This window comes from Kogia breviceps, chromosome 1 (assembly GCF_026419965.1).
Source record: "Kogia breviceps isolate mKogBre1 chromosome 1, mKogBre1 haplotype 1, whole genome shotgun sequence".
Classification (NCBI taxonomy): domain Eukaryota; kingdom Metazoa; phylum Chordata; class Mammalia; order Artiodactyla; family Physeteridae; genus Kogia; species Kogia breviceps.
The window spans coordinates 188,128,046-188,149,348 of NC_081310.1; the positions used below are offsets into that span (position 1 = coordinate 188,128,046).

At 55.6% G+C, this 21,303-nt stretch overlaps 1 protein-coding gene across 1 annotated transcript in view; it reads left to right on the top strand.

Moving 5' to 3' along the window:
* The first annotated feature begins 419 nt into the window (after window positions 1-419).
* IFFO2 (intermediate filament family orphan 2) overlaps window positions 420-21,303 on the top strand; it is a 49,922-nt gene continuing 29,038 nt past the window's right edge. The window contains exon 1 of the mRNA XM_059054316.2: window positions 420-1,407. Within this exon, the coding sequence (XP_058910299.1) occupies window positions 752-1,407 (656 nt within the window). The 5' untranslated portion in view covers window positions 420-751. The remainder of the gene's footprint in view (window positions 1,408-21,303) is intronic.

The following is a 21,303-nucleotide window of genomic DNA, read 5'->3' on the forward strand; positions in this document are numbered from 1 at the left end:
GGGGAGGGGACTTCCTAAAAGGGGAAACGAGCGCTGCCGAGGCTGCTTGTCCCTTTAAGAGGCCGGGCTGGCTCTGCGGCGGTTCCACCTAACCGCGTGCCTGGTGCAGCTCTGCGGTCTGTGTCCCCGGGCATAGAATCGAGCCGGGCTGGATGGCAGGACCCGGCGCAGGGGAGGGAGTGGTCCAGCCCGGAGCTGGGCGGAGCCAAAGCTGCAGACAGCAAGTCCACCGACCCGAGAAAACGGTGGAGCCCGGGAATGGGAGGAGCCACGGGGCCGTGGGCGGGGCCCGGCGCTGCGGGCCTCGGGGACCCTGCCTCCAGCTTCGGGAGCGCCGCAGAGGAGGGCGGGGTGGGCGGGGCGAGCTTGGGAGCTGGGCCTGTGTCTGCAGTGGGCGGGGCCCGCCGCAGAGGGGCAGTGCAGGCTGAGAGTCCTCTGCGCGCTAATACCGCGGCGCCTCCACAGCGTCTCTGACAGCCCCAGCGCCGGGACCAGCGATCCTCGATACCTCGCGCAAGCCGCCGCGGCCTCCACCGCGGCCAGAGTCCAGTCCCTCGCCTCGGCGCCCACATCCGGGGGCGGTTCGGCTCGCCGTCTCTGCGGAGGCCGCATCTGGCACGCATCTGGAACCGCCCGGCCGGTCGCGCTGGATCCTGCGCCCTCCCTGGCCCGGCCGCGCCGGGAGCCCTGCCCGGAGCTGGAGCCGCACTTGGAACCGCGGGCCCGGGTACCTGAGCCGCGCAGCCGGCGCATGGTGAACTCGCTGATATTCGGGGAGATGGCCTTGGCCTTCGGCTGCCCGCCGAGCGGCGCTGGGGGGACCTGCCCCGGCGCGGGTGGCGGCGGCGGGGCCGGGCCAGGGCCATCGCCGGTGACGGCGGCGCTGCGGGACGACCTGGGCTCCAACATCCACCTACTGAAGGGGCTCAACGTGCGCTTCCGCTGCTTCCTGGCCAAGGTGCACGAGCTGGAGCGGCGCAACCGGCTGCTGGAGAAGCAGCTGGAGCAGCAACAGAGCGAGCGCGAGCGGAGGCTGCGCTACAAGACCTTCTCCCGCGAGCAGGCCGTGCAGACCGGGCCCGAGCTGCTGCAGCCACCCGCGCCCGGCGGCGGTCACGGCAGCGGCGCGGCGGCCGGAGCCAACGCCAACGCCGCGGCCCTGGGCGGCCTGCCCCCCGGCGGCGGCTTGCAGCCGCAGCACTACGGCCGGCTGCCCGGGACCATCTGGAGCTACACGCAGGTGCGGCGCACGGGCGGCGGCGGCGTGGAGACCGTGCAGGGCCCCGGCGTGTCGTGGGTGCACCCCGACGGCGTGGGCGTGCAGATCGACACCATCACGCCCGAGATCCGTGCGCTCTACAACGTGCTGGCCAAGGTGAAGCGCGAGCGCGACGAGTACAAGCGGAGGTGAGTGGGGCCCAGCTCCTGCCCCCGCACTCCCTGCCGGGGGTGGGGGGTCTTCCCTGTCTCCGCGGCCAAGGAATGTGTGCGTTCGGGAGGGGCCGGGGGCGGCAGCTGGTCCTGGCAGGTGGGCTGGAAGCTCTGTTTGCAGAACGCCCTACACACGCTTGGAAAACTCAGTTATCTAGTTCCAAGAATGGGAGCGGGCGCTAACTATGGTGGGGGACACCTCCGCTCCGTCACTGGACCAGGCACATTGTTTTCTAGGTGACATAATGACCATTGGTGTTTTACGTGATCTCATCTAATCCTCATGGCAACGCAAAGTGTGGGGCATTCATATCCTCATTTTGTAGATGAGAAAACCGAGGCACAGAGATGCAAGTGACTTGCCTAGGATGGCTTGGCTAATAGGTGGTGAACTACTACCTGGCTAGTCTTTCTTCTAGCTTAGGTATTTTCCCAAGGATGTAGGAGGTGGGCTCTCCTCTGTTAATGGGTGAAAAGAAATAACTCTTAAGTAATCCACTGGCTTCTTGTTCCTTGAATTAAAAAGTCATGTGTTTAAGAATGGTTGGATCTGTCCACTGAGGCCAGGATCTGCTGTCTTGCTCCAGCTCTGTGAGGTCCAGCTGGCTGGGCTGGATAACCAGACCTACATCAGACTGGCCACGAGCTTTTAGAAACAGCTACCTTCACCTCTCTTCTCCCCACCCCCAATTCTCATGGTTTTTTGGACCCCAACAAACTCAGCCCTAAAGGCCCACAGAAGGAGATAACCTTAGTTTGGAAGACTGGACACTGAATGGATCCTGACCACTGTCTCTGGCTGGAGTGTGGCGCAGACTGCCTGCTGAACTGGCTAGCACATTCCTGCTCAGCCCAGATTCCCTAGCTGGGAAACTGACATTGCTTCCTGCCTGCAACCTGGCTGACAGTATTGTCAAATCGGCCTTCTGATAAGAGGAGAGGGGTCTGTCTGTAGCATCTCAGGCCTGGATGGGGACAGGGCCCTCCGCTGTCCCAGGCATGGGCAACTCTGCATTGGGAGCTGTGGCTCTGAACCTCAGGGCTTGGAGGATGCACTGAGAAGCATCTTTCCTCCATTCCTCGAGTTCCAGTGCTCACATGAGCACAGAGAGCTGGGCATGGGTCTCCTTCCTTTTCTTCTACTGGCAGGCTGGCCACTGGGTGGGATTCAAGTACCAGCTCCATTACCTGCCCGTGAGAACCACTGGCTGAACCAAGTGGTCGCTGAACCAACCACCCGGAAGCCTGTTTACTTATCAGAGAAATGGGAATAATAAAATCCATCCACAGTTGCACAAGGGGTGAGTAGGCTGGTGATGCTTTTTGGAAGGTATAAAGTAATCAACTTGACATTCTTAAAGATGATCGGCTTTGTCAAGCTGTCAGGGAGCAGTTGCCTGGAGTCTCAGGTCTCTCATGCAGGGCTTGGCTTCCTGGGGGGTAGGTCTTGGACCCTGCGGGGAGCAAGCTCCTCTTCTGGGCTGGTTGTTTCTCCTGAGGACTTGAGAGTGGCCTGGTGCTTCGCCACGGGGAGGCGACCTCTCTGCCCCTAGTGGGCAGCTTCCTTGGGGTGGGGCAGAGAAACAGGCACTTGCTTTCGATGGTGGATGGTGAAACTCAGAGGGATGGGCCCTTCTGTCTGCCACTGTTGATTGTGTCGTCACGCCCCAGGCTTGTGCTGTGTCTGTTTTGTTATGTGTGTGCTTTTTGGACCTGGCTACTAAGGAGATGAAAAAACTGTGCCCCAAATCTTAGAGGGAGATGGGTTGGCATTGAGCAATGCCCTGTTCAAGTTGCACTCAGGGTGCGGGGTGTGATGTCAGCTCCTGGCACTGGGCTGGAGTGACATGGGTGCTGCTGAGACAGGTGGAGTGTGGGTGTCTCTCTTCCCGCCCTTCTGGGGCGTGTGTGTACCTTCTCTTCCCCCATTTTTTCCCTTTTTTTTTGTGAATTGGGGAGACACATCTTTTCTGAAGTTGATTCAGGGCTCAAGCTGGATTTTTTTCAAAGCAAGTTTACTCCCTTCTTTGAGCCTCAGTTTCCCTATCTATAAAAGTGAGAGGAGGGTGGTCTAGAACTGTCCTTGAAGCCCCTGGCTGCCTCAGAGATGCCTTAGGCAGTTCCTTGAATATTAAAGAAAAGTTAATATTTAAAAAATGTTAAAATGGTCATAAAAGTGTGCTCAGTCACTTTTAAGTTCTTACTGTTAACTCACGGAAGGCTACTTAACGTTGATTTGTTAGTACTTGGCCTCAAGTTAGAGCCTTGCCCTGCCTTCTCTCTGGCGGAAGAGTACTCTGAGATTACAAAGCAAACTGCTTAAAGCTGGTCCCGTTTGTAGCTACTAATCTGTATGAGTCAGGATTTTCTTGATACTCTGCAGTCAAAACCAGAGATAGAATTAAAGCGAAGGTGGACCTGTCATCCATAATCCCAGTTCTAAATGTTAATGGATCAAAAGAGCCTCATCAACCTCATGGATTGAATTTAGAATAGGTAACTGTTATATCGTTAAGCCTACAATATAAATGTACACAAGTAACATTCTGTTTTTACTTGTTTCTGTATTGGGGTTTATCATAAGAATTTTCTTTGGGGAAGAGGGCAGGCATATGATCAGCTTTTTGAAAAGCTTAAGAACCACTGGGTTAGATGATCTCAAAGGGTCTTCCCAGCCTTGACAATATATAAATCTGAGTTTGAGCTCCCAGCGCACTTCTGATCTCCTGTTCATAAGAGAATGCGGCCAAGGTGTCTACCTGGGCTCTTGGCCACTGAAGGCTTCAGATCCTTCCAGGATGTCTAGCATGGAGCCCCAAGCAGTGACCAACAGAAGGAAAGGAAAGGTTCCAGGGTCTCCTCGGGTCCACCTAGAGGAACTCGCAGCCTTGGAGATGTTCTTTCTGCTTCTCCAAAGGGCAACCTGGGTTGTGTAGCTCAGTGTTCTCCAAGCTGGGGACTTTTGGGGTTCCACCTCCATGAACTGTGGCCATATTCATGTACCACCATCCATATTATTACTTATGTAAAATATTTTATATAGCCTTATGGGGTATAATTTAGATATAAAATTCTCCCATTTTCCGTGTACAAGTCAATGATTTTTAGCCAGTCCACTGAGTTGTGCAACTATCAGCACAATCCAGTTTTAGAACACTTGCATCATCTCAAAAGGATCCTTTCTGCCCTTTGGCAGTGAATACCTGTTCCCACCCCAGACCAGGCACCACTGATATGCTTTCTAGTTCTATAGATTTGCCTTTCCTGGGCATTTCATATAAATGGAATCATACAGTGTGTAGTCTTTTGTGTCTGGCTTCTTTCACTTAGGTGATGCTTGTGCGGTCCACCCGTGCTATAGCTTATATCAGCAGTACATTTCTTTATAATGCTGAATACTATTCCACTGTATGGGTAGACCACATTTTGTGTATCCATTCACATACATAGTCAATGAAATGTAAATTTAAAAAGTCACCCGTGTGCTACGTCCCATCATCTTGTGTGCTGTCAGTGCTACAGGAGCCGTGCTTTGGGAACACCAACCCAAACCAGAGCCCCTGGCCGGGGGTGACTGGGCCCTGGCCCCGATCACTCCTGCTTTGGTTTCCTTTTGGTCCAATCAGCGCTGAGCTCTTTACCGTGAGGGAAATGTGGTCACTGAAACTGTAGCCGACAAGGTTGTCAAGCATTGATTTGAAAACCAAAACAAACATCTCTACCCTGTCACCATGCAGTGCCACCAAAATATCCTGTTCTGAGTTTGCAAGCTTGGGGGACTTTCCCTGGGAGATTCCTACTGAAGCTAGATAAACTTTAGACAGGCAGGGAGTTTTCTAAATGGGCATCCTAGAGACCCAGACTCCAGGTCTGGCTCTACCATTAGGCGCTGTGTGACCTCAGGCCAATTCCTGCCCTCTCTGAGCCTTAGGTCCCCCACCTATACACAACAGGTTTCCTTTAGGTGACCCCTGCCAGCTCGCTCTACATTTCGGTCTGTGACTTGGAGGGCCCCAGTTCAGGGCTGCTCTTTCTGCCTCCTGAGATGACAGTGTGGCCTTTCTCTGTTCCGGGCCTCCCCCTCTCCTGCCTCAGGCCCCGTGTGGTTTGGAACCAGCTGGGTTTGTTGCCTCCCCTTGCAAGTTGCTGAGTGTCTGTGCCCCTGACTCCAGTCAGCCTGAAAGTCTTGGTTTGTTTTCCTTGGAGCTTTGTTTGAGAGCCAGGATGACCACAGTGATCATTTAGCCTAGTGGGTTTCAAGTGGACTCTTTGGAGCCCTGGAGCCTAGAAGAGGGTGTCTTGGGGTGATTCTGGGGACAGTCCGGGGGGCTGACCACCTAGGATTCAGCCAACAAGAAAGAAATCGCTGATTCAGCTTGAATACTTTCTTTTTAGAGTTGGGGAAACTGAGGCCCAGAGGGAGCTGACCCACAAAGCCGAGCCAGGCAGAACTTTTGTCTGCCATTGAGAGCTTTCTTCCCTGCCCTGAGGTGATGCCCGCATCATTTGCCTTCCACTGGGGCTTGGCAGAATTCTCTCCACCTTTTTGTGTGTCTGCCTTTAAGCATTTTTTAAAAAGCCACTTTCAGGGATAGGCGGGACTTTTGTCACAGCTATTTCTGATCATGAGCAGGAAGCGGCTGGGCTGTTGGCCCGAATGGAGGGCTCCAAAAAGGGCTGGTGGGTGAGCCAGCTGGAGCGTCCCTTGCCTTTTCCCATCATGCGCTGGGAGGCCTTTGAGCAGGTGGGTGCTGGCCCCTAAGTGTCCCAAAGCCACAAGACTGCCCCGGAAAGCTGGTCAGAGGGCTTCGTTCCCTGCCACTTCCATTGTTTCCGAAGCTGCTGATATGGATTCTTTATTTCTGATTTTGCCTGGGAGGCAGCCTGGGATGGTGGAAAAAGGGGTTGAATCCTGGTTCTGCCACTTTCTGTGTGACTGTGGGCAATTGCTTGGCCTCTCTGAGCTGCCTGAGCCACTGCTTTCTATAAAAGAGGGAGAATAACTCCCCTAGGGGTCGGAAAGGAGTAAATAAGCTCATGTGTTAAGGCACATGAAGCTCCCGGGACGTCCCCCATCCCAGAGCCCTTCCCCCCGCCCCAGTCCGCCCCTGCAATATCTGTTCCCTTCATTTACAAGGATTTCTCAGCACAGCGCTGGACTGCCTGACACATCCATTTCAGGACCCATCGTCGCTCTCTGTCCCGTGGAAGGCGCCAGAGATGGTGCTGGGGGTAGAGGAAGAAAAGGCTACTTCTTTGTCCAGCATCTAAAGAGGCTGTTCTTCCTACTCTTAGTGGTTGATTTGTGCCTCCGGGAATCTCTGGCCACCCTCTGCCCTTTCTCCCAACCTCCTTTAAAAGAAACACCGCCCCCACCCCGCCGCCCCCAACCCCGCCCTGCCTTCATTTAGCTCCTCAGTATTCCAAGTCTCTTGGGTTAGGCTGGCAGACTCTTTGGGAACAAATTTGGGAGGGCTTTTCAGAGCCTCAAGCTAGAAGGAGGGGAATGAGGTCCCAGAAAAGCAAAGGAAACAGGAAGCAGGAAGCAGGGATACAGCTGACACTGAAGATTCCTTCTCCCAGGAATTTGAGGCGGGGCTTTTGCCTTGGCCACCGGATACAGGCCCCTGGGCCCCACCAGCTTACACACACACACACACACACACACACACACACACACACACGCACGCACGCACGCACGCACGCACGAGCGCGGTCTCAGGCTCTCTCTCCAAGCCTGTGTCTGTATCCCCACACGTGTCGGTATTTGAAAGACATAGAAGGGTAGACCCAGAATTTGCACACATCCTTTGCTGCTGAGAGGTGCGTGGACTTCCAAGGGAATTGATTTGAACCATGCCATGTGTCAGTGATACCGGAGGCTGCGGACTTTGCATGTGGAGTCCTGGCTTTCGATCACATTGATGAGATGCAACTGGGTTGGCGCTCCGCTTTTATTTCCCAGGTCGTAGATGGCAGGAGGCCCACGACAGGGAAGGAGGCAGCCCTGTTGTTCCCTCAGGATCAGGATATGTTGCTCTCCCCTGACTTTTTTTGCATCAGGCATTCCTGAGCACCCACTGCCTCCCCATCACAGGACCGTACACCCTGAATTGAAATTGCCTGGGATGTATCTGCCCCCTCCACTGACTGCAAGCTCTGAGGGGGCCGGCTCCGGGTGTGTCTTCTTCGCCTTGTACACAGAGAACCCATCCAGGGCCTGGGCAGAGTCCGTGCCGAGCAAGTATTTGTGCAGTGAGGGGAGCTCTGTGCCCGGCTGCTGCGTGCTGGTAGGCCTCAGTGAGGCTGGGTTGACACAATAACTGACACGCATGGACTCTACATCCGGCGGACTCGCAGCTTGTGGAGGGCAGGGTCTGGACCTGGAGTCAGGAGACCCGCGCTCTGGTCCTGACACATCAGTTCAACAAGTTTGAATGAATACCTGTCTCCTGGTGCCACATGCTGGGCCGCCAGTGCAGGAGTTAAAAGCTGAACGAGCTTGGGCTATCACTTTGCCTCTCGGAGACTCAGTTTCCTCATCTGGAAAAGGGGGATGCTGAGGTCTGTGTCTCAACATTGTGAGAGCAGTAAATGGGCTCACGGAGCTACAGTGCACTGTAGGTGGTGAAGTTCCAAGAGTTACACAGCCAGATTTCACAGGGCAGAAGGGGTGAGCAGTGCTGGCTTTGTGAAGCGGGCAGAAGTCAAGAACGGGGCTTCGACCTGGAGAGAGGGTAGTCCGTGACCTTGCTGGCAGCATCTGGGGGTTGTGAAGCCTCTTGGCAGGACTGGTGCTTAGAAGAGGTACTTAGAAGATTCCAGGCCAGGTGGGAGGCTGGTGAAGATTTCTGATGCTGCCGCCTGCCTGCCAGGGCAGTGCCCTCCCAACCCCAGTGGGCACCCGTGCTTGGCTTCCTGGGCAGGATGTAGTTTCTTGCTCTAGTTCTTGGTACAAGAGTAGTTGTCACCCAATACTAAATCTGGCAAATGCCTCAGGTTCCCTTGAGGGCCTGTGGCCTGGCTGAGCCCCCTGGGGTGTAGCAGGGGGCACTTAGAGCCCTGTGGAGTCCAGGTCGTGGTCCTGGCTTGCCTGGGGTGTGAGATAAGCTTCCTGTTGCCCACCTGGGAATGGGGACACTGGGAAGATGGGCTCGCCCAGTGCCCTAGGGACACTGTTGTCTCTATAACTTTATTGGAGCGATCTGGAATCTGTGCATATCATTGAATCTCTTGCACCTTGATGCGTTGCTCTATAAAATGGGGATGAGTTTTCTTATGCGTTCTGCTTCCCAAGGTTGTTATAAGAATCACTTGAGGGGCTTCCCTGGTGGTGCAGTGGTTGAGAATCTGCCTGCCAGTGCAGGGGACACAGGTTCGATCCCTGGTCCGGGAACATCCCACATGCCGCGGAGCAACTAAGCCCGTGCGCCACAACTACTGAGCCTGTGCTCTAGAGCCTGTGAGCCACAACTACTGAGCCTGCGTGCCACAACTACTGAAGCCCTGCGAGCCTAGAGCCCGTGCTCTGCAACAAGAGAAGCCACCGTGATAACAAGCCCGCACACCGCAAGTAGGGAAAGCCCGTGCGCAGCAACAAAGAAAGACCCAACACAGCCAAAAATAAATAATAAAATAAAATAAATAAATTTTAAAAATAATAATAAAATAAAATACATCATAGTGAGTTCATAGCCACCATTAATTGAGTACCTACTACGTGCTAAGCTCTGTGATGAATTCTTTAAATAAGTGAGGCTTAATTATTAGAGCATTCTAAGAGGTAGGATTGATTCTGTTCATTTTACAGATGAGAGCTTCAGAAGGGTGAAAAACTCTGCCCCAGATCTCCCAGTGAGTCCAGCCTGGGTCTCCAGACCCCAAGTTCAGTGCTCTGCCCGGCGGAGACGCAGGCTGGCTTCGTCTCATGTGGCCTGGAGGCTGGTGAAGCTGGCACAGGGTGGAGGAAGCAGGCGAGAGGCAGGCTGAGGCGTGGGTTTCCCCGGCGCCTGCGCCTGTCACAATATTGCCGGGTCCGGGTGGCGAAACAGGAGGTGGCCACCATGCAGGGAAGACTTCCTGCTGTGACTTTAGAGTAATTATTTCTGGCGAAGCCAATGAATCACTGGCAACACAGGCAGATGAGCCTCCTGGGCCGCCATAGAGGGCGGGTCAGCCCCCCTGATCTCTGAGGACTGAGCTCTGGGGAGGGGGAGTTCCTGGGTTGGCAAATCTAGGCTGGGAGACCTGGGGCTGAGGGTGGGGGGAGGGGTGGCGAGCTAGGAACAGAATCGTTACCTGTCAGGCACTTTCCACGTGATCTGATTTAAACCTTGTGACAGCCCTGCACGATGGAAACCGAGGCTCAGAGGAAAATTAACTTGCCCCAAGTCACATAGCAAAGCCAGGACTGGATGTGGGTCTCCGACTCTAAGTTTCGACGCTCCTTTTGTCATGCCCAGCGCCTGAGCACTCCCAGGGCAGTGGTCAGGGGCTCTCACTGCCGGATGACGAGCAGGAGAGAGCAGTGGACGTTCTGGTGGCTGGAGGGAAGCTGGCCTCCACCCTGGGCTCAGGTCTGACTTTCGCTTTGGGCTGCTGCTGTGAACTTTGCCCGGGTTTAGGGAACTTGTTACCGTCATTCTGTGCCTCTGGTTGGGGAAGATGAGCTTGCTGGGTGTGGGTGTCTGAGAAACCAAGGTTCTGTTCTCTGGACAGTGGCTGGGCACCCACCGTGTGCCAGGCCCCATGCTGGGCACCGGTGTGAAGCAGACACAGCCCCTGCCCTCAGGAGCTCGGTGTCTGGGGACACAGACAAATGGGACAGTGTCACGTGACAAGTACCTGCCCAAATAGTGCCTATGCATACTAGAGGCACAATACATAGTAATTAATTTAAAAAATATTTATATACCACGTACCCTTTGCCAGGCTCCATTCAAAACAGTTTACGAATATTTTATTTATATGACCTCATGACAACTCTATCACATCTCCCCTAGATCCCAAGTCAAAGGACAAAAACCTTTGGACCTAAACAGCTCGGAGCAGAGCGTTTGTGTGGAACCTGGAAGCTGGGGAGAGAGGAGTCCAAGAGTGTTTCCACTGCTTCTCAGCTCTGTGACCTTGAGAGAGTCCTTGCTTTCTTATCTGCAAAATGGGGATGGATAGGCATATTGCATGGGTGGCATGAGAAAGGGACTGAGGTGACGGCCCTCAGACACTGGCAGCTGCTGTGATGATGTTTTAAATTAATTTTTATTGGAGTATAGTTGCTTTACAATGTTGTGTTAGTTTCTGCTGTACGGCAAAGTAAATCAGCTATACGTATACGTATATCCCCTCTTTTTTGGATTTCCTTCCCATTTAGGTCACCACAGAGCCTTGAGTACAGTTCCCCGTGCTGTACAGTAGGTTCTCATAGTTACCTATTTTATACATAGTGGTGTATATGTGTGCCATGATGATTCTTCAGTGAGACTGGGGGTCCTGGGGAGAGGAGCAAGGGGGCACTCCGGTGGCACTGGGGCCCTGGCCTGGGCTGCGCTGGGTCGGGGCTGTCTCCAGGGCGGCTCTGAGATGCTTGCTCAGCGCTCTCTGGCCTGCGTGCTCTGACTTCAGGATGTGCAGGTGCACACAGCCCCCTGCCCATCTGCTTCGCGATGGAGAGACACCCCCACAGTGGAGACACTGCCTTCCACCCTCTTAATTGGCATTTTTATTACTTGGGTTATTTAAGGAGTTTCTTGGCTCGCTGCCACCTGTTTGCCATCTAGGGGGAGGGGAAGAGCTGGGTCTAAGTGGACCTTGTGAAATTCCCCCAGCAGACAGGCCTCTCTCTGGGCAGAGTCGGTACATCTTCCCCGGGGCCCACTGGCACCCCCGTTTTGTCCCCGCCTGCTGTGGTTAATGGGCAGAAGGCCATCCGGGGGCAGGGTGTGGGTGGAAACTGAGACTGGAATAGATGTGAGGAAAGCTTGTTGCAAAGTCAGAACACTGGACCAGAGAGAGAGAGCCTTGGAGCACTAGGTGGGACCCTGGTGGGACCCTGTAGTGCCTGAAATCCAGGGATTCTGGAAGACAGCTGAGCCAGCTTAGGGCCAGTCAAGGAAGGCTTCCTGGAGGAGACATCAGCTGAGATGTGTTTTGAAGGTCCAGTACGAGTGGAAGAGAAGGGGGAAGGGTGCTGCCGGTAGAGAGAACAGCTCGTGCAAAGACCTGTAGCTGACATTGCCATGCTGGTGCACAACCCAGGCCCGGGCTGGAGTCAGGACACAGCCAGAACCTGGCCTGCTCTTTCTTCTCCCCCATCCTGGCCTACCTCCCTCCTCATGGCCTTCTTGGCTCTCTTTTGCTGTCTCTCCTCCTCTCTCCTTTCCCTCTTGCCCTTCTTTCTTGTTCTGGTCTCTGTTCCCTATGGCTGGAGGCAGGGGAGGGCTGTGAGGGGTCTCTGTCCCCCACCCCCGCCCAATGCCAGGCTTTGGTGGGGGGCTCTTTGTTTGCTGCTGGGGCTTTGTGAGTCCGTGCGTGAGCCCGTGGGCGCACACGTGTGCGCGTGTGTCTGTGAGTATGGGGCTGAGAGCCTCTTTCTACCCCCTGTGGACTTGGAGGCCCCGGGGTCAGGACCCCACCTCTGTCCACTGTGCAGACCCCTTGTACTATGGGCCTGGGGTCTTGACATCAGGTTGGGGGACACGGGAGGTTGCCTGGTGAGAGGGATAGCTGCCAGGTTAGAGGTCAATGCCGTCATGGGGGCCTCAGCCTCCCCCGCCCCCATCAAGGTCTGGGCCTGTGATTAGACACCGGTCGGGGAGTGAGCTGGGGAGGCTAGGCTGCTCACCTTACCTCTCCCGCCTGACTGCCCCACCTGCCCCTTCTCCCTCACACCTGTGCCTTCCTCATACCCCCTGGTGGGCCCAGAGGGTTTGAGACTCTCTCTGAGGTCATTTAATCCATCCCCCTGCTTCTAGGAGACGTTGTTCCCCTGTCATCCCAGATGACTAAATGTGCCCGGTGTCTTTTGAAGAAGACCTTCTGAGAGTTCGTCCCTCAGTGTTTTATCTTTTTCTCTCTACCCCCACCCACATCCCCATGACCATTTTACAGATGAGAAAACTGAGGCCCAGAGAAGGAGAGCAGCTCCCTTGAGGTCACACAGCACACTAGGGGCTAGAACCCAGGTCCCCTAAACAGGGTTCCTTTGAAACCCTTGGGCTAAGGGATCCTTCTGGAGGCTGCTGGTCCTTTAAGGAGGGCTTTGGAAAACTTCCAGAGGCCAGAGAACGTAGAGTGAAGAGGCCTCGGAGCCTGTCAAAGTGGAGCCCACACCGAGCCCTGCCCCTTGGCCAGACATCCGGGTCCTCAGTACTGCAGATGAGGCTCTCCTGGCCTACAAAAGAGACATCTGAAGTCACCTTGGGTTTGTCTCCTCATAACAGGAGGCAGTTTCCTGAGCTCGGCCTGGCGTTGGCGTCTTGGGGTGTTGACTGACTGACCGACTGTCCCGGTCTGCCAGCCGTGTGCTCAGCTGTGCATTTCTCTGTGCCTTGGTTTCCTCTTGTATAAAATGGGATGACGAGACCCACAGGGCTGTTGATGAGCCTGGCCCACTGAGGGGGCCATTCCCATCCCCTTTTCTCTGGGGTGAGCCCTGGAGTTGGACGTCTGAGGACTTTGCCCACAGTGAGGAGTTGGGTGAACCACAAAGGCCGATCCCCCAGTCTTTACAAAGACCATGTTTCTTGAGACCCCAGCCTGGGGCTGGGCCCTAACAAATAGTATGTTTGGATCTGTACACAGTTTTATTATGGAAAGTCTTAATATTACATTGCAACTGGTTTGACACTTGCCTTTAAAGAAAGTATTGATGTTTAAAACATCAGAACTTATTCAGGTTGGGAAAACTGGGGTCAGAGCTCACCAGGCTACTGACAGAGCCACGATTAACCTGATGCTGCGTTCAGAGAAGCTCCAACGTGTAGGTTTTTCCTTTTGGGGCCTTAAGGCATAATACATCCGTGGGGAATTAAAATGAAATTATTTGTTCACTCTTCCTCGGTTGCTTTGTCAGCCTGCGATCGGGGCCTTCACTTGGGTGGGAGCTCTGATCCTGGAGTGAGATCGCCTGGGTTCCCATCACCACCCCAGGGATGGGTGTAAAATGGGGATGACATCTGTAAAATGTCTGTAAAATGGGGATGCCAACCTTAGCTCACGGGTTGTAAAGAGGCTTCAGTGCGGGCTTCCCTGGTGGCACAGTGGTTGAGAGTCCATCTGCTGATGCAGGGGACATGGGTTCGTGCCCCAGTCCGGGAAGATCCCACATGCCGCGGAGCGGCTGGGCCCGTGAGCCATGGCCGCTGAGCCTGCGAGTCCGGAGCCTGTGCTCCGCAACGGGAGAGGCCTCAGCAGTGAGAGGCCCGCGTACCGCAAAAAAAAAAAAAAAAAAAGACGGTAGCAAGAGGCTTCAGTGCGATGGTGCACGCCGAGGGCTGAGCGTGGTGCTGGCCCCTGAGCTGTTATTGCTCTGTCCCTTCTGTCCCAGCCTGGCCCTCACCAGCCCCCAAGGCCCCACACAGTGAGAACTGCCTCTTCCCTCCCCGTTCCGGCTGCACAGTGGCCTTTGTGTTCAGAGCACTTCCTTTCCCCAGCAGAGCTGCCTACTTGGCTGGCAAGGAGGAGGTCACATCCCCTGTCCTCCCCAGCAGACCGTCAGCGCAGGGTCACGGGTAGGGCAAGACCTAGTATTCGAGGCTGTGGCCGGCACAGTGTGGCAGCTGGAGCCTGTGGCTTCCAGTGGCCTTGCTGGAGAGTGGTCTTGAATGGGGAGTCAGTCTGTGTCCCTGCCTCCCTGGGGAGGGGCCCCGTAAGTCCCAGCATCCTTGTGCGGATACGGAGGCAGCCTTGGGACCCGTCCCTGGCCTGAGGTCTCACTGTGAAGCAGGAGCAGAGCTGGGAATTGAACCTGAATCTGGTGGACTCTTCCAGAATAATTCTGGCCACACTCCCAGGCTCAGGTTGAGGCATGGCCTGCACGTTCCTGGCGCTGGCCCTTGGGCTGAGATACAGGAGTTCAAGTCCTATCTTACACCTCAGGGATCACCGGGGCAGCTCTTCCTCCTGAAGGCCATGGGAATATGGCTCCCGGGTTCTTGTCCACCCCACTGACTGTCTCTGCGAGGCCTTGTGGGTGAAGCACCCGCTCCCAGACCTTGGCAGAGAGGTGACGTTGAAGGCTGTCCTGGCATTGTTTTTCCAGAGTTGATGTCAAGGCAGCTGGTTTAGGGTTTCGCCTCTGAGACAAAGGCTGCTTTGTAGCTTCTGCTGGGTTTGAGTCCAGGCATATCACCCTCCCGAGGTGGGAAACGAGGTGGAAGGGATTGCAGAGAAACTCCGGGAGGCTTCACTCACCCTCAGCTCCTCCAGGAAGGAAGCCAGGATCTCATAACCCCATTATACTCCTCTCACCGTTCCCCAAGCACATCCCATGTGCCTGATGCTGTTCAAAACTTCACGGATGTTTTGAACTGCACAAGACTCTTGAAGGATAGCTGTGGCTAATGCCCACTGTACAGATGAGGAAAGAGTCTTGGCAGGTGAAATGACTTGTTACTTGCCATGGCCAGAAAGTGGCAGAGCTGGCATGTGAACTTGGGTCTTAAAAGATCGTCACTGGGTTTCCATCACTGTCCAGTCTCATTTCAAACCCAGCTTTGGGAGGGTGCTTCAGGAGGTTGGGGCGCCCCAGGGGAAGGCTGGAGCCGGTAGGTCTCATGGCTTTTGGGATCCGTAGCTTCTCTTCTCAGGATTCAGAGTTGGGTCACGGCGCTTGGAGCATGTGTTGCATATTCAAGAATGTGTGTGTGGGTTTGAGCACAAGTTAGAGAAGGGGGTTGGACGCTGGAAGGTCTAGAGTCACGGGAAGGTGATTCCAGGGAGCCCTTGAGGGCAAGTGTAAGGAATCATCCCAGGGGACACCTAGGACCTTCCGCTCTTCTTTTTCAGGAATTACTCCGCTTGATCTTTCATTCATCCATCCACCCATCCATCCATCCACTCATCCACCCATCAGTTTTAGGGTGCTTGTGCTTGGCCCTATGCTTGGGCCCTGGGGATGATGCAGCATGGACTGCAAAGGCCGACTCCTATCCCTAGGGAGCTCGCCAAATGACTGTGAAATCAGAGCTGCAAGAGTCCTTAGAGATGTTTGATTTCTCCCCCAGCCCACACTTTTCAGAGGGGTAGTGACTTGCTAAAGGTTACACAGCAAGTTGGTGGAAAACCTAGGACTCAGAGCCAGGTCTGTGGGTCCCAGCCCCACGTTCTTGCCTCTCTGCTGTGCTGACAGACGGCTCCACTCCTGGCTGGCAGCCCTCTCACCTGGCCCTTCCTTCCTTGGCTATTTTGATGTGTTCTCGGGCTTTTCTGGAGTCCTCTGCAGCCTCTCTCCTGAGAGAGAGATCCAGAGATCCTGGTTGGACCAGCATACAGGCTCCAGGCTGGAGCTGGGCCTGGCTGTGCTGTACCCTGAGATGACACCATTGTCTACTTGGAATGTCAGGTTGGCTGGGCACCCGAGTGCAGAGACTCTGAGGCCCTGCTTTGCTTGTGGACTCCAGCTTGCTGTCCCCAGAGGGTCTCCAGAGGTCATCTGTTCCTCCCTCGCCTTGAGGGTAGGACCTCTGCAAATCCCACTTAAAGGTTTTACTGCCTGGGAAGGACATTCCAGGGCCTTCTAGCATCCTTACAGGCTTTTCCATTGGGAAATGCTTCCTGGTCTCTAGCCATAATCCCATGCGCTGCATTTCCCCTTGCTTAGCCTTCCATTGAGTAGGGGAATGGGTGGGCACTGCCTGGTGAAGACCCTTCCTGAGTTCTCCAGGCAGCATCAGTCCCCCACCGAATCTCAGAAGCTTACCTTCTTCCTGCCTGAAGTTCCCTTTGACTCATATACATGCTGTCCTTGGGACATGCTTTTTGTGTAGAAAGGATCTGGCTGGTCCCTCTAGGATTCCACAAGTTCCTGGGGGAGCCGGGGTCAGGGCAGGGGGAGGAGGTACATTCCTTCTCCTGGAGTCATGGAGCCCTCTGAGTCGGAAGTGGCCCTGGAGCCCAGGGATCACCCTGGCCCCACCTTTCCTGGTGAGGAAACTGAGGCCCAGAGAGGTGGAGCAGCATGTCTGCGGCCATTCAGGCAGCCTTCACAGGGCAGCACTGTTTCTGGGCTTTGGGTCGGGGAGTGGGTTTTCCAGCCTGAAAGAGGTAGCTGGTAGCCTTCAGACCTGGCAGTCCCTGCCCAGACGGGTGTCCTGGAAGCGAGGCAGCTGGCTTCATTGTGCTCCGCAGCCAGGAACCAGTACCCGCCCTGCTCACTCTCTGCGCTGGCAGATTCCCGGCGGGCCAGGCCTCCCCTCAGAGCCGGGCGGTGGCACCTCCTCCACTCCCACCTGCTCCGTGGTTCCCTCTCACCCCACTGCCTCGATGACTCCCTTTTGGCCCCTGGGAGGCCTCTCACCTCCAAGGGTGGAGGGCAGGAGGCCTGAGTGTTACGACAGTAATTAAGTTGCCAGGGGGATGCTAGCTCCCGTGCTGGGGCAGGAAGGGGTTAAGCAACTCTGTCTGCCGGGGCAGGACTCCCAGCTGGTGTCCTGGCCCCTCAGGCCAACCAGGCCATCTGGCTTGGCAGACTTCACACCAAGTTTCATCTGTCCCAAGGCAAAGTCACCGGGAGGAAGCCGCCTGCTGCCTTTGTGGGCCTGCTGGGGTGGGCGGGGACCAGCCGTCTGTCCCTAGGAGGCCAGGCAGGTTGGGAAAGGGCCCACCACTGGCAGGATGCCCCGGGGGGTGGCTGGTGGAGGGAGAGCCTGAGCTCCCAGGGATGGTCAGAGCTTGCTTGTGCAGATGGGTCCCTGGATGGGCTGGAACGCAGGCAGAGCGGGACTTGCACCCAGGCCCTGCGGCCCTGCTTGCTGCGGCTTCAGCCCACAAGCTCATCCATTCATCCAGTGCATAAATACCAGTTGAGGGCCTGCATGTGCTGGGTACTTGGTATCCAGGTCTCCCAGACAGCGCCCCAGTCCCAGTGGGGGGGGGAGAGGGACCCAGAGAATGAAGCCTCTGAGGGGCAAAATGGCACATCTCAGCCAAGCCCAGGACCCTGGACCCTGGACCAACCCCCTAGCCCCAGCAGCTGCGAGTGGGAAAGGTGAGCAAAGTAACATGAGATGCTCGGTACTCATGCTCTTGTATAACCTTCACAACCCAGTGCGGTAGGTACTGTTGTTACCCCATTTTACAGATGAGGAAACTGAGACTCAGAGAGGTAAAGTCACTTTTACCAGGTCACCAGCTGGGGCATGGCCATGGCTGAGTCTGTCTCTCTGACTTGCAAATCTTTTGAGATAAAGGGGCAGCAGTGGGGCTGTGTGAGTGGCCTTACCCTTTCCCGCAGGCTTCTCCTCTGGTCCCTCTGTCTTGGACCATCTCCTTTTTGGCTTCTTGCTGAGTCCAGCCCAGGGATTGTGTGGCTGGAGGACCGAGTCTCAGGGGGAGAGAGGCCCCGATTGGGTTGGAGTTGAGAAGGGAATCTGTGCTGGTCCCTTGGCGGGGCTGGGGCTGGTGATCCTCTGCCTCCTCCCTCCTAGGCTGGGCACCTGACAGGATCCAGGCAGCTTGGGGATCTTTAGTGTCTGCAGGATGCCCTGCCCATCTGAGGGTCCTCGGGGCTCGGCCAGGCCTAGGAGAACCTCACTTCAGTGACCCCTCTGTTGGGGCCTAGTGGGGCCCAGGGTAGGGCCTCTGTGCTTCGCGCTTACAGTTTGGAGGTGATGCCACTTGGGGTCCATTCTGACCCCCAGGAGACTGAGGTACACGCTCCCTGACCTTCTCCACCATGACGCCACCTGGCACAGAGAAAGGGGCCTAGGCTTTGGGGTCAGGGAGACCCGTGTTCTACTGCAGCATCTGCGGCTCCATATGGAGAGCAGAGGCAGGCGAGTCTGATGGTTATGAGTCTGGGCTCTGGAGCCAGACTGCCTGGCTTTAAGTCCTGGCTCCACCACTTCTGAGCTCTGTGACCTTGCACACGTCGCTTCACTTCCCCGGGCCTCAGTTTCCCCATCTGTAAAATGGGCATAATAATAGCACCTACCTCATAAGGCTGTTGTGAGGATTAAATGAATTGATAGTGCCTATCATATCCTAACATTTCATATTGTTAACTATTATGATTAGGGAACCTGGACAAGTCTCCTTACCTCTGTGAGCCTCCGTTTCCCCATTGGCAGAATAGGGGTGAGGAAACTAGAAGCTCCAATAAGGTTCTCTGCCAGGGGTGTTACTGTTGCAGAAGGTTCTCTGGGAGTCGGCTATTTTTGACCTCTCTCTCCTCTAGAGGCGTACCCCAGCCCTGTGGATGGATGGGAGGAACGCTGTGTGGGTGCGCGCGCACGTGAGTGTGCGTGTGCCCGTGCGCGCGTGTGTGTGCGTGTGCGTGTGCGCGTGCGCGTGCGTGTGTGTGTGTGTGTGTGTGTGTGTGTGTGAAGTGCCCTTCCCACTGGTTCACATCATGTTGAATGTCAGGCCTGCATGGTGGCAGGAGGCCGGTATTAAGTCATGAGTCCATCCCCTTGAGCTGTGTGTAGTCACTAATCCCGCTCGGTGCGGGTGGCTGGGGTCTAATTACCTGTCCCGGCTGTGCCTGCAGCCTTCCCGGCCAGTGATGACTCTGAGGGCGCTCCGCCTGCAGGTGGTGCCTGCCGTGACCCATCCCTGGTGCACCAGCTGCACGTGTAGTCGGTTCCTGGGGTCCTTGTCACTCTTCCCTCCCGCCTTCCTGGTGATTGCGCAGGACCGTCCTCCTTCCCTCAGCAGCGGCACCGCAGGAAACACACAGGCTCTGGGTTCCAGTCCCTGCTGTGCCGCTGCCTGGCTGTGTGACCTTGGACGCGTCACCTCACCCCTCTGAGCTTCGGGCTTCTCATTTACAAATGGCCTGGGCTTCTGAGGTCCTAGGGGCCCACGTTCTGTGATTTTTTTTTTCCCCCATTACGCCTGGAGCCTGATGTGCTTGCCAGTCCTCATTTAATCCAAGAGGGGGGTCATTCTCCCCCATTGCACAGATGAGGAGACTGAGGCACAGAGAGGTGACCTGCTCAGGGCTGCGGGGCCTTGGTTTAAACCCAGGATGAGGTGTGTGCCAACCCTTGCCTGGTGGGGTCTGCTTGGTTACCCCTCATTGGTCCAGGCGTGCTTAGCTCGGAGTGACATGGCTGTGGAGGGGAGATGGCGTTGAGCTGCAGACCCGCAGTGCCGTGCGCTTACCTGCAGGGCGGCACGGTCACTTGAAATAAACAACAGAGAGATCCAAAGCGCACATTAGGTTTCCAAAATAGCCTTGGGAGTTGCTGTTTTTCCTCAGAGCTATAAACATATCCTTGGGTGGGGCTCCCCCAGCCTCCTGGGCACAGACCCCCTGGGCCTCCAGCTTCTTGGTCTGGTGTCCAGACCCCCTCCTGGCTTCTGGATTTGAACAAGAGATGGAGTCCCAGAGGCTGAGAGCTGCTGACGCCAGGGATGGGGGTTGGGTGAAGGGTCCCCGGGGGCTCGGCCAGGCCTGGGCAGAGAGGCTAAGTCCTGGGGATGGAGAGCTGTGAGCGCTAACGTGCGCATCGGGGACCCCACGGGAGGTAGGCGCAGGCGTCAAGGTGAGGGAAGGGGATTGTTGGAGGAGAGTAGAAGAGCTGGCAGGGACTGTGGAGGTTGTCTGGGAAACCGAGGCTGACTGGGAGGGGCGGGGTGGGCAGAGAGGTCATGTCCAAGGCCACACAGTAAGCTGGTGCTACACTGGCTCCAGATGGGGTCTCCCAAGGAAGGCCCTGGAGGGGACATTCCATGGGCCCTTTATCCAGCGAGCATTTATTTGGTGCCTACTGCGTACCAGGATCTATATACTGCACTCTGGAGTTGCAGCTGGGAGCCAGAGATGGGTCTCATCTTACAAGGGCTGAGTTAAGTAGAGGAAACGAACAGGTGAACAGATAACCTCAGTAGCAAGTGACCAGTGCCTTTGGAGTACACAAGAGGGGCGTTTGACCCTGACTGAGGAGCCAGGGAAGGCTTCCTGGAGGAGGGGGTATACAGACTGAGGCCTGAAGTTGGCATAAGCTTCAGAAAAAGCTTCAGAGAAAGAAATGACAAAGTGGCGTGTAGAGGGAGCCTTCCAGGCAGAGTATACAGCACAGGCAAAGGCTTGGAGGTGTGATGCAGCGTGTCAGGCCTGGGTCTGGAGGTGCCCTGGGGGATGCTGTTTTATCTTGTCCCACCCTAGCACGTGGCCACTTGCTCCAGGGCTCATCACACACCAGGTGGGAATGTCTACCCTTTTGGAAGAGAGGTGATGGGGCCCATTTCTCATATAAGCCTGATCGCCCAGCCCTTGCTCCTTGGGGAAGGCAGAGTGCCACCCAATGAGGGCGAGGAAGGACAGTATTTATGGTGGGGTCTTCCTCCACCCATGGGAGAGGCAGCCTTTTGACTAATGGGGAAACTGAGGCACAAAACAATGTTGCTGCTGAGCTGGAGTCAGGACCCAGGGACCCTGCTTTTCCTTGGCGCCCTTGGCTCCCTTGCTGAGCCCCATGAGAGTACAGCTGTGTCACACCCAGCGCTTTTGAGGGGCACAGAAGCCTTTTCCATGTCCATACCCTTCAGACAGCAACCCACTCCATGGAGGTAACTAGACAAATATGCAGATATGTATGTACTAAGATCCTCTTCGCAGTGTTGATTAGATCGCCAGGACTTGGGAATGACAGTGCAGGACCCATTAGATCAGTGGTGCCACGGCCACCCGCTGTATCACCTGCTGGGAAG